Raw genomic sequence first — 12,388 nt, 5'->3', positions numbered from 1 at the left:
ATTTCCCTATTTCCTTCTCTTTAAGCACGAAAGACAACAAAAGTCTGGTTGAAATGATATGTTTTATTTGTGTCTCTGAACATTCTATCCTTCTTGTATCACACCATTGATGATATCTCCTGTGACTTCTCGAAGACTTCCTCTCCCCACTTTCTTACCCTCTCTCCCCAGTTCCCTTCTTCCTTGGATTACCAGCAAGTTTCCAGTGTCCAGGCTCGTTGACTTTTTGCTAACGAAACTTCCCTTGCTGCCAGAGAGGGACATCTGATGTCGGAACCAGGTTTGGCTGCATCAGGAGACCACGGAGACTGAAGTGAGACCCCTCCCCCGCCAAAACTGACACAAAATAAAGGACCAGAGCGTTTGGTTGTGTCTTCAGCAATATTTATTGGAAACGGCGATGCTTCCTGTGGTAAGAGGTTTATACATGAAGCAGTAAGATTTGCCTTCACTCCACATGACCCACTACCGCAGGCAGCTCATCCGAAGCAGCACGTCACCCTCTGAAGGAATCTGTACGGCTAGATAAATAGAACTCTGCACACCTAACAGGACTTCGTGACTGATACCAAAACCCCCAGAAACAAAAAGCCACTCATAAGCTTACACACAGCGCTGTACACACAAGAAAGTGGGATAGAAGGGACGGAAATAAAAGTAATGACCGAGGTGGGAAACACTTCCGCATGTGCAGCCATACATCTTAAACTGCTAAGCACAAAATCATCTTTATTTGGTCCTCATTGAGGGCAGAATCTGCACAAATGATGCTCAAAGAACACAAGGTGGAAGCGGAAAGGAAAGACGGGTACTGTGTCTTGGTCTAGGAACTAGTGGAAAAATGGTTTCTGATGTTTTTCTCTTTGTGTCTCTGTGCCAAATGGACTCATGAAGCCCGTAATTCATAAATAAAACTGAAGTGAAGATATTTGTTCCCTCGTCCCTGTACCTTCAGAAATGGCCTAAATACATACGTGGTTTCTCTGCGGCAAGAAACTGAAGCTTGGAAACCAGATGTTTTCCCATTTCCTTATAATGGAGGATCTCTTCTCTTCAGCCCCTCCTACCACGGGCTGACTGCTAACTGTCTTACTTAGAAATACAGCGGGAGCTCCCCTCTGGCTTTATGAGCAGGGAGGGAAGAAAACTGGCTGTCCCTCAGAAATAGGCATAATTGGGAGGAACAAAAGTGACTATTGTCAGAAAAGGTTTTTAACTCACATTCAACACTTTCCTACCGATAGCATCAAGGGACTGACTCATTCAGACCCCACGACAAGTTGCTGGTGAGGGAGGCTTTCTTCCACAATTCTGTGACTGACATATCCGGGAGGGGACAATGGGAAAGCAAGACCTATCTCCTATTGAAATGGAGAACCTGAGACCTTGAGATGGCCCCCGGGTGATAGATAGTATCTTCAGTAGGATGGTTTTACTGTAATGTGGCTCATGGTCATATTCTAAGAAGCCACAGCCTCCTGAGAACTGTGTAAACAGCAGTTCAGTGACTACTGGCTGGCCTCAGATGGTGTTTAAAAAGCACATGCCATGCCCGCCAGCCTAAGAAGATACCACCCATCACCATGACTCTTGTGGGATCACACAAGTCAACCAAAGATACTTGGTGGGGCTTGATGACTTGGACCACTGCGGCCTGCATTTGGGATGTGTTGTAAGCAGCATTACCAAAGCAGTGGTTAAACTTAACTATCTGGGTCAAGAGGAGGTAAGCCTGCCAGCCTAACATCCTAGTGGGGCAGGGCAACCAGAATCTCCACATAGTTGATGGGGAAGAAGCCTGACTGGCCATGAAGCATCCCCTCATACCAGTTCTCATCAATTTGGTTAGTGAGTGTGATGATATCACCCTCTTTAAAACCCAACTCCCCTTCATTTTCAGGTTCAAAGTCGTACAGAGCTCGGCAGCAAGGCTGATCCATTGGGGCACCTGGAAGTGAAAGCAGAAGAGAAGAACACAGAAAGACAGGGGGTATTTAACTCACATACCTACCACCACCTGCTTAACCTGCCCGGCCTGCTGTCCCCCTTGCTTCCTCCCTCACTCCTCTTTCCTGTGGCTAGTGCCCAGTCCGCTGCGTGGCATCTGCCCTTCACCAGTCTTCAGAAGTTTTCTCAGATTCCTGGAAGTTGTTGGATGCCTGCTTCCATTTCCAGTATGAAAAACGGCCTCATCTATGCTTGTGACACATGCAACACCGTCCACTGAGGATTGCCTTCCTGACAATGTCCAGAGATGGGAGACCCAGTGACTTATGGAGTTTTAATGAGATTTAGGTTAATAGAATATGGTCAGAATCCTTTCCACGTTAGCATTTTAAAATCTCTGTACATATGAAAGAGTCAAGTTCATTACATGGACAATGCTTGGCAAACTCAGAATAACAGTACAGTTCTAACTTTGTAAAGATAAATACTCCAACCTCTGGAAAACTGCTGTAATGTGGTAAAAACAAAACAATATAAGACGCTGGGTTCAAGTTCATATTCGGAATGACCTTGCACAAGGCACTTCCCTTTCAGTTTCCTTGCTTAGCATTAGACCTAACAGAGCCTACTCCACACTACTATTGTGGCTATTAAGCGAGATTGTGTAAAAATTATATAACTTACCCTTGGTAAACTGTTGCATATGTAAGGATGAGTACTTGGGTGTTCTGGCATACAAAAAATAACATACTCTGTCTGCCTTGAGTAAAATAACGAACAGAATTGTATCTGAAAAGTGATCTGTTTTAGATGACCATCTATATTTAATACAGGACGCATCCACATGGGCGCGTAAACTCCGATGCGTGCATACGGCCTCTGTGTCACCCGCATGACTTTAAAGGGGAATAATGCCATCTGTTGTTTTACCTTCAGAAAGCACAAAATGAACAAGTCTCCCAAGAAGAGTGAAGTATGTGGTTGGTTTCTGAATAGGAAGAAGCGAACTCATCACAACTAGTGACTAGTCTTTGCAGCCAGCTAACTTCAAAGAGCCGCTGCTGTGTATATCCTACTCCGGGGGCTCCGAGCAGCGAGGTGAGCACAAAGGGCAGACAGCGCCAACTGTCACCACAGACCTTACTTTTTTCTTTCCCTGTCTCCCGAGAGCACCTCATAAAACCTTTCCTGCTACAGAACATCAAGCACTGGACTCCAGGGAAAAGAGACATTGCGTTTCTTGGAAGTCTGTACCCAGTGTAAGATCGTTTCCACTTCTTCACCCAAGCAAACGGTTAAGGTTGAAAATGTTTCAAGCACAGGCTTTTACCTAATCTGTGTATAGGGGGTGGAGAGCAATGATGCCAACTAAAAGCACATATTATTGGGTATACATCAATATTCTTGATAGAAAAGAAATTTCAGCTTTTACTATACCAACCTCAGTTACCAGGGCATAATGAGTTGGTTGAAGGTGGAAGAGGGAAAGCTAGCTGCTGTTGAGATCTGAATTACATTCATCTACAAACACATTCACCCATATGCTCCGGTGACAAGAACGCCAGCCGGACATGCTGCTGGAGCTGCTGCTGTGGGTTATATGTGAGAGTCTGTGCGCGCCCTGCCGGGGCGTTCACCCTCATGCGTGCTGGAACACAGAAGGGAAAACAGAAAGAAAGATGGCGCTCCCGGCACCAAACTGACGCGTTATGGTGACTTAACACCACAAAGGAAGGACGAAGTCAAATGTGTTACTTAGCAGATGACTATGTGTGCTGATGATGGACAGTGGGAGAAAAAGGGACATACAAAGGAAGTTTTCTAGAGGAGAGAAGAGGGAAAAGGAGGGAAAGAAATGATCAATGAGAAAGGAAGGAAGGAGTGTTCTAAAAGAGTTTCTACCTGACAAAACCATCCTGCAAGAAATGTATCAAGGTAGAGTTCTTGTGCAGCCAGACTGGGTTGCGCCTCGAATTTCTGAGGAAGTGTCAACAGGGTGTATCCAAGGCCTGTGTCATGGTGGTCTGCGGTCTCAGCTCCTTACCTGCAGGTTTGGGTGTGCCCGTGTGGGAGAGGCCCCCGTTGGGCTGAGTACTGTCTCCAGTTGTAAACTCCAGGCTCATTCGTGGTTTAGGCTGATATTCCCTTCTAGGCTGAGATGAAGCTTGTCTTATTCTGCATTAAAAAGAAAAAGGAGGCGGAATAAGAATATGGAGCCAATTAAGAAGCAAAAAGAAAAGCGGTAACATCCAGGAAGGCTACTAACATGGAGCAGGTGAAATCTCAAAAAAAAACCTCTGTAGGCTTCTTCTCTGTGTATGTCTCTGCTTTCCGCGATGTCCTTCTGTGGTCCCACCCTCACCATCTTCGGCCTGTCTCTCAATCCCTCACTTCCTCCCTCATTTATTCAGAGCTCACTTTGCAAATGTGCACTCTGGTAGGTGCTGGGAACACAAAGATGAGTATGACACAGTTCTTGCCCTCAAGCAGCTGATGGTTGGTAAGGGAGACAGAACGTAAACTCCTGAGGACCAGAAATGGCAGTGAGTGTTGTTATGGAGAGACACAGAATGCTACAGGAACACGGGCATGGGAGCAGGCAGGAGTCCTCCTGTCCACGGGAAGGCTTATGCAAGGAGAGAAAACACAGCTAAGAGTCATTTCCAGATGAACAGTCCTTTCCAGAAGAAAGAATTTAAGAGTTTGAGAAGGTCTGGAAGGAGAAAATACCGTGTGCCCTGAGACCAGTGAGTGGTATGAGACACAAGAAGCAGGAAAGAAATGAGGGAAGACAAGAGGAGAGTGGAAAGGTATGGCCAATTAATGTCTTCCCCACATGCCTAAGTATTTCCCACAGTCTCAAGTGTTCATGAAGCAGCGTGTACAGCAGACGTGCAAGGGTGGGGAGAGTTTAAGGTATGGTGATTAGAGAACGGTCCTGACTTTGAACATATATCAGAGGGGAAAAAAAACGGCAAATGGCCCTTTGTGCTCAACAGATGTCACAAAGACACACAATATTTCTTAAATATGTTGAAGCACATGGTTTGAAATGTGTCCAGAGGCTCCAGAGTGTGACACATTCCCACAAGGGGGCACTGAGGAAAGACGGGCAGAGTGACACATATGGCAGTGCACGGCCTCTGCCTCCAGCTGTCGGGCTGTGCCCTGCAACTCCAGGGAGACCTGGGCACAAAGAAAATGACCTCTGTCCGGCAGTGGGGTGCACCTGAGGAGGAGGGACAGGTATAGGGAAGCTGTCTCTCTGACGGCGGAGGACTTGCTCATCATTCAGAGAAATGCTGTGACAAGATACAGGCTTTCAGGTAGGTTCTGCTTGCCCAGCAAACCCCCGCTGCACCGCTGTGTGAGCTGGGGCGAGTTACTTTATCTGCCTTCCACCTGTAGGAGAGGCTGAGCAAACTTAGGCTACAGGGCTGTCAGCAGACTGATGATGATATGACTTCAGTACCCACACAGAACACCTGCTCAGCAAACCACAGCCGTTATCCTTGGTGGCATCCTGGTTTCCCATCTGTGGCAGCCAACATACAACCCAAGTACTGACCTCTCATCAACACAAGATTAGAGTCCATGGAACAAAGGAAGACAAAGCACAAGACACAAGAAAATCAAAACGAACGATCCACAAGGTGCCTAGGTAAGATCAGCAGGAATTTTGGCAGAAGTTTTTCTTTGAATGTATTCTTATTACTTCGATTTCTTTACCCATCCTTTCAGAGGAAGAAAATGGGAAGATAAAATTCAGGAACTGTGAGATACCTTTCTTCCAGTCTGACGGTGACTTGCTGCAGGATCTGGACGGCCTGCTTGTGGTACTCCAGCTGGGCCTGGACGAGCGCAGACAGCTGGCTCACCTGTTCGATCTGCAGGCCAATGGGGGGGATCACACCTCAGTTACCAGATCACCGTCCCTAAACGACTCCTACTACCCCGGCGCACATGACAGAGCTGCCCCTGACACACAGCCCAGTGTTTGGAGATTCTGTAGGTCCCACACCAGTTAAGGATAAAAGCATCTGTATGCTTGGAAATTCCAGTACCATGAGGAGAAGCCACTTTATCAGGAATCCTTCTAAAGATCACACACTTCTCACTGAACCATCTCATTCTTAGCTACCAAATTTCAGGTAGGATTTGGCTAATTTTATTGATTTCTTATAGGAAAAAGAGACATTGACCAAAGGAGTCTTCGCTCCCCATGTTTTCCATGCTGTTAATACATTTGTGTTAATAAAAATGTGAATATTGATTTTTCACATGAGGCAGCATGGAAGCAGGGTAGTAGGATGGAAAATCGTTTGTCATCTCTCAGCTTCATCTGTAACGTAAAGGGGTTGGGTCAAGTGACATCTTGGGTTCATTTCAGCCCTAGTATTCCAGACATCCTTAGGTACTCTTCATTTTGTGTCTCGGGTTGTGATCTCGCTGAATATCGTCCTCCAAGTCAGCAAAGGCGTCCCAGGAGTTTTGGGGATGGAATGGGGCCCTGGGTGCAGGGAAGGAGCACTGTCATTCAGGTCACCCCCGTGCCTATAGCATTCCTCTTCGGTAGGCAGGTGGGACACCAGTTCTGTTCTACAGAAACACCAACCTACACTGTCTCTGGGTGGTAGGAAAGTCCAGATATGTTCAACACGCCTCCCCTGTCACCAGTCAGGGCAAAGCAGTTAAGTCATAAGCACGTAAAGGCTCTGTAAACACCTTGGAAGAAGTTGGTCAGCAACTGATAGGGCCAGAGGCGGGAGTGAGCAAGAACTTGAAAACCGGTTAGCAGGCTTTTTATTACATGAGTGGTCGGAAGTCCTCATGACTACAAGACTGAAAGAACTCTACAGAATATAACTTCTAAAGTCATGACTAATAATTTAGCACACTGGGCATGGTGCCTGGGTGGCTCAGTCAGTTAAGCATCTGGCTCTTGATTTCTGGCTCATGTCATGCTCTCAGGATCATAAGATGCAGCCTCATGTTGGGCTCCACACTGGGCATAGAGCCTACTTAAGATCCTTTCTTTCTCCCTCTCCTCCCCTCCCTCTTCTCTCTCCCTCTCTCTAAAATTAATAATAATAATAATAATAATAATAATTTGGTGCACTGGAAATGTAAAAGCAGCTTTTAAACTACATTACCCCAAATACAGTATCTATGCTACAATCATCAATCTCAATTGAAATTAGTTTTTGAAAGAAAATATCACCTTTACTTCAAAATATAGAACATCTTAACCCATACTGAACCCTCAATTCTAAATGCATTTTAGGCGATATTCTTTTATAGTATTAAGTCAATCTGCCCTATATTTTGACAAAGTATTTCAAGCTACTGGACTTCTACATGGACCATCAGAAACATTCTTCATCTTCTCACTATTGGTAATTCTTTAAGATTATTAAGACAAATATCTCACTAAATTAAACCATGGAAATACAGAAAAAAAAACCCTTACCATTTCTTGATCTACTTTATTATTTCAAATTATTTTAAAGAAATAACTATCTACCAAAGTTCTTACCACATAGTAGAGTTAGATATGAAGATTTTAAATTAAACAACCCTTTAACATAATCTTAAACCTCAATAACAAGATTAAATTGGAAACCACAGAAGAGGCACTCACATCCATCTCCAAGAGATTGAACATGCTTGACTCAGCAATTTCTTTAGATTCATCGAATTTCTCCAGAGCCTGACGGAGCTCTTCATCAGGAATCTTGCCTTGTCGTTTCTTCTTATAATCAAAGTCCAGGCGTCGACCCTCCAACTTCTTAAGATGATGCTGGAAAAGTCCAGGGCAGGAATATGCTTTGAAAGCATTCATGGAAAAGGCCTACTTATAGCTCACTTCTCCGTCATGCCTATTTAGCTTCCAAGACAAGACAGGCTAAGTTCTAAAATATCACATCACCAAAAGAATAAAAAACTCTGCAACAGTGGGGCAAATGCTTCCAAAGGCTAAATGTGGAGAAGCATCTTTAAAAATAATTAAGAGCAAGAGAGAAATTTTGGGAATTACCAGTGCCCTTTATTTTCTGCCTTTGCTGGGCCAAAGCCAAGCTGGAATATGTCTTTCTGTCCCGTTAAAGAACTGGGAATGTGTGCATATGGCCACCCACATGGAAAGCACTGGTACATAAAACCCACAAATCCCCATCTTCAAAAGAAATGGTGTCTCACGAGAAAGTAGGGGAAAAACACTTTCCTTGAAAAGAAGTGGGAAAGACTGGCATTTTCGCTTTTTGAGTCCTAGCACTCTAATGCTGGAAAGGGCTTATGTTTGAGGAAACCAGTCTGTGAGAATCACTTAAGTTGCAGAAATATGGATTACTGATCACCTGTATTAAAATATCCAGGGCCAAGGTCCAGGAATCGATATCTTTTTTTTTTTTCTTTCTTTTTTTTAAAGATTGATTTGTCAGAGAGAGACAGCACAAGCAGGTGGAGTGGCAGATAGAGGGAGAGGGTGAAGCAGGCTCCCCGCAGAGCAGGGAGCCCAATGTGGAGCTTGATCCCAGGGTCCTGAGATCATGACCTGAGCTGAAGGCAGACACTTAACCAACTGAGCCACCCAGGTGCCCGCAGGAATCTATATCGTAACACTTACCCTTGTTGATTGACACAGCTTTCCGGGTACCACTGATAAGTTTAAGTTTACCATTTGGTAGATGATGAAACTCAGTGGAAAAAGTCTAACTCAGAAGGGATGCTAGATGGGGTGTAATGCCCCATAGTGTTCTTCAATCCCTTCTCGCATCCTCCCCACTGCCTGGCCACCCAGCCTCTGCCCAATCCTCTAGTGACAAAGTGGGAAAGGCATTTCCCAAAGCTAAAAATTATTATTTTTTATTCTAAGGGCTATACTATTCCATTACTAATGGGTGGGAGAAAACACTAGATTTCCCTGATCCTGGGCATGTATGGAAAGAAAGGGAGGGAGATGAAAACAGATTTGGGAGTAGTAAAGAAATGAGAAGAAAAAGAGGAAGAAAATATCTTAGACCTTCCCTCCCATGGTACACCCTGCCTCCCAACCATGCCCCGATCCAGGCTAAATGTTTGTTCCTTTGGAAGGGATATTCTTATAACACATTTTAACTTATAGTCAACTGTAGGGTAGAGTATTAGAGTCAGGATTAATATTGTAGATGAAGAGTGAGTCTGCCACTTACTACTCTAATCTTGAGCAAGTGATAGGAAGAAGGAGACTCAGGCTAGAATAAAGAGATTTAGGGGACTACACATTGTGGATGACCATGTTACAATAAAGTGAAATTTCAGAGGGGTTCAACAAATATTTGTCAAAGGAATGAATGAGAAAACACTACACACCTAGTTGGAGGTAAAGCCAGTTGAACTTTATTTCTTTGGAACAGCTCTACGTGTTTTATAAAGAAGATGGTAATTCTCCCTCAGTCCTAACAACTGCTATGAAAATATGAAAACACCTGTTTATAGGGTGATAGTATAACAATTTACCTAAGCTAACAACTGATACAGCTAGGCTTTCAGAGGGTGAAATCAGCCCAGGAAGCCATAATTCTTCAAACTGGGTAGTACCAGGGAAGGATATTATTCTTCTGGAGAAAAAAAGGTTGATAACCTGAAAACTGAATGCGAAGAAGTCAAATGTAATATCGTAAGTGGCACAGTCATAATAGTGGGATACAGTGTTGCATTGCTGGTTTCTCTCAATTTATCTTGCTGGGTTATTTTGTAATTCAAACCTCACCACACATGATAAGCTTAAAAAAAAGTTTTCTGAGGGGAAAAAGGGCACCTACATCTGTATATCCAAACCACTCACTTCCCAAAGGACCAGTTGCAGATACCTGAATTTCTCTCAGATCTTTGTCATGAAGGTTCTGAAGGGGGTCAATGAAGTTCTGCTTCACTTCCATGTCCAGAGAGTCTTTCACCTCCGAGAGCTCCCGCATGGCCTCCCCCACCTCACCAAGTGCTGGGCCTGCAAGGGAAGAATGAGTCTCTTGTATGTTAAAGGACAAAGGTGAAATGTACATGCAGTAATCGGGCCACCACAGGTGAAAACCCAGGGACTACTGCCTGCCTTGTGAAGACAGCCAAGATGAAGGGAAATACATAATGCCTTCCAGAGAACACTGTATTTTCTACCTAAGACGGTTCATACAGTATAACAGAGACAATGCTACCAAGGGGATGGTATCCCTTATTATGAAGAACATAAAATATTGCTTGTCCTTTAAAAAGCAATTGGGGAAGCTCCCTGCCCTCCCTTGTCATTACTGGCTTTCTCCAGATGGGAACCCATTTAAGGCCAATGCATTTAGCAAAAGCAAATACTAGGAACAGAGAGCAGGGTTCAAACAGGAAGGACAGTCACTAGCTGAGACCTCCCATCACAAAGGAGTGAAACAGAAGTGTTTTTTGTATGGTGACTGAGTGTCGGAGGAGAGAGAGGTGAAGGAATTCACCCAGGGCCACAGAACTGGGTACCATATACACAAGAGCAGAGACTGAAGACAAAGCTCATGGGGCAGGGTGTTAAATCATGCTGACTGTTCTCTCTGCCTCAATATTCAGTTATGCCGGGTACACTGCACAGTAGTTTCCAGGCATCTGGATATGTCCATCGGCTACTGTAAAGACTGGGATCTCATTGGGGAAAAAGTAAGTAAACAAAACTACAACAAATCACACTAAAACTGATGAAACAACTCTGAAGACAAACTTTTGGCCTGTGTCTCTAAGACATAAAACTGAGAACCAAAATATAAAATGGTTGGAATCATGTCCTGCAGAGTCTCTTACTGGCACGAAATCCCCGTGGACAAATGAAAGAACGGACACGCGAGAGAGCACTCATTACCGAAGTTGCAGTCATCTCCAAGCTCTCTTCCGAACTTGAGCATGGCCTCCGCCAGCAGCGCCTCTGCCTGCGGATAGCCTGGCCCCTTCTCCTGGCCGCGGATTTTTGACATGGTGTTGATCATGCTGAGTTTAGCTCTGGAAGCTGGAGGCAGACAGAACAATCACTTTCACGTCAGGCTACGTGATACAGTGGCGACGGGGCTGGATGGAGAATCGGGCCCTAACTGGTCCAGAAACCAGCTCAGCGACGGACAATGACCTCTTCTCCATCCCAGCTTCAGTGTCTTCATCTGTAGTATGGGGGAGGGGGGTGGCCCATAGACAGATATACACAGACATTTTTTCTTTCATCACTGAACTTTCCCTTTCTCTCAATATCTTATGAGGAACTTAACAGAAAAGGCAAAGCTCTTCTGGGGGGAGATCCCACCCACTGTCACGTGCTCTTCCCCATTTTCCTGTGCACCCTTCCGATCCTCTCTTCATTGCAGTGGCCCTGGCAGTACGTCTGTGGAGCTGGGAGGCCCCACGGAAAGCATTTTCAAAACCCCTGAATTATGTATTCTCTAAGTTTTAGGATTCCAGTTTTATGTTTCAATTCTAGGAATCTACGGACAGAAGTGGGAAATTGTTAATTCTTGCAATGTGAGAGCCTTATGCCAAGTTTCACGTACACCCCTATTTTCAAAATCACTGCTCAGCTAAGATTCTGATGGTAAACAGACCCATGAAGAACAGAAATATCGTGTTCATTAAAAAGGCTTAATCACTTCCCTAGCACATAATGGCTTCTGAGAATTCATTTTATGCCACAAAGACAGCACTTCGATTTCTTTTTTGCTTTTGTTTCGACAAAAGGAGATGCTTAGAAAGCAATTCCAGTTTTAATGGGAGAAAAAGCTTTGCTAATAACACTCTGTGAAGGAGAATGTCCTGACGCTCGGGTACTAGGTTTCCTCAGGCTCATAATTAGAGTTGGGGCTGTACATCAGCCCAGGACTTGCCCAGGACCCAATGGCACGGAAACCCTGACAGAATCACAGCAAATGTACTTCCAGCACTCGGTGGCTAATAGTGAATCTTGAACATTTGTTTCAAATAGGCCTTTTTTTTTTAAGTTTTTATTTAAATTCCCATTAGTTAACATCATGTTATATTAGTTTCAGGTGTACAATATAGTGATTCAACAGTTCTCTATAACACCTGGTGCACATCACAATGGCACTCTTCAATCCCCATAACCTAGCCCACCCATCCTCCTACCCAGCCCCCCAACCCCCCAACCCCCACCCTGGTCACCATCAGTTTGTTCTCTATAGTTAAGAGTCTGTTTCTTGGTTTGCCTCCCTCTTTTTTTCCCCTTTGCTCATTTGGGTTTTTTTCTTAAATTCCACATATGAGTGAAATCATATGGTATTTGTCTTCCTCTGACTTATTTTGCTTTGCATAACATTCTCTAGCTCTATCCATGTCATTGCAAATGGCAAGATTTCATTCTTTTTATGGCTGAGTAATATTCCATTGCATACACACACACACACACACACACACACACACACACACACACACACAC

At 44.4% G+C, this 12,388-nt stretch overlaps 1 protein-coding gene across 1 annotated transcript in view; it reads right to left on the bottom strand.

Annotated features, from left to right (window-relative positions):
* Positions 1-223: 223 nt before the first annotated feature.
* The window catches only part of SH3GL2 (SH3 domain containing GRB2 like 2, endophilin A1), a 50,682-nt gene continuing 38,517 nt past the window's right edge, over positions 224-12,388 (bottom strand). The window contains exons 3-8 of the mRNA XM_008689815.1: positions 10,814-10,957; positions 9,798-9,931; positions 7,589-7,747; positions 5,731-5,834; positions 3,992-4,122; positions 224-1,948 (exon numbers count right to left, since the gene is read on the bottom strand). Coding sequence (XP_008688037.1) covers positions 1,749-1,948; positions 3,992-4,122; positions 5,731-5,834; positions 7,589-7,747; positions 9,798-9,931; positions 10,814-10,957 — 872 coding nt within the window. The 3' untranslated portion in view covers positions 224-1,748. The remainder of the gene's footprint in view (positions 1,949-3,991; positions 4,123-5,730; positions 5,835-7,588; positions 7,748-9,797; positions 9,932-10,813; positions 10,958-12,388) is intronic.

The sequence above is a fragment of the Ursus maritimus genome, unplaced genomic scaffold, assembly GCF_017311325.1.
Source record: "Ursus maritimus isolate PB19 unplaced genomic scaffold, ASM1731132v1 scaffold_17, whole genome shotgun sequence".
In the NCBI taxonomy this organism is placed as follows: Eukaryota; Metazoa; Chordata; class Mammalia; order Carnivora; family Ursidae; genus Ursus; species Ursus maritimus.
The sequence above is the reverse complement of the archived record's forward strand: the minus strand, read 5'-3'. Positions and strand labels throughout refer to the sequence as shown.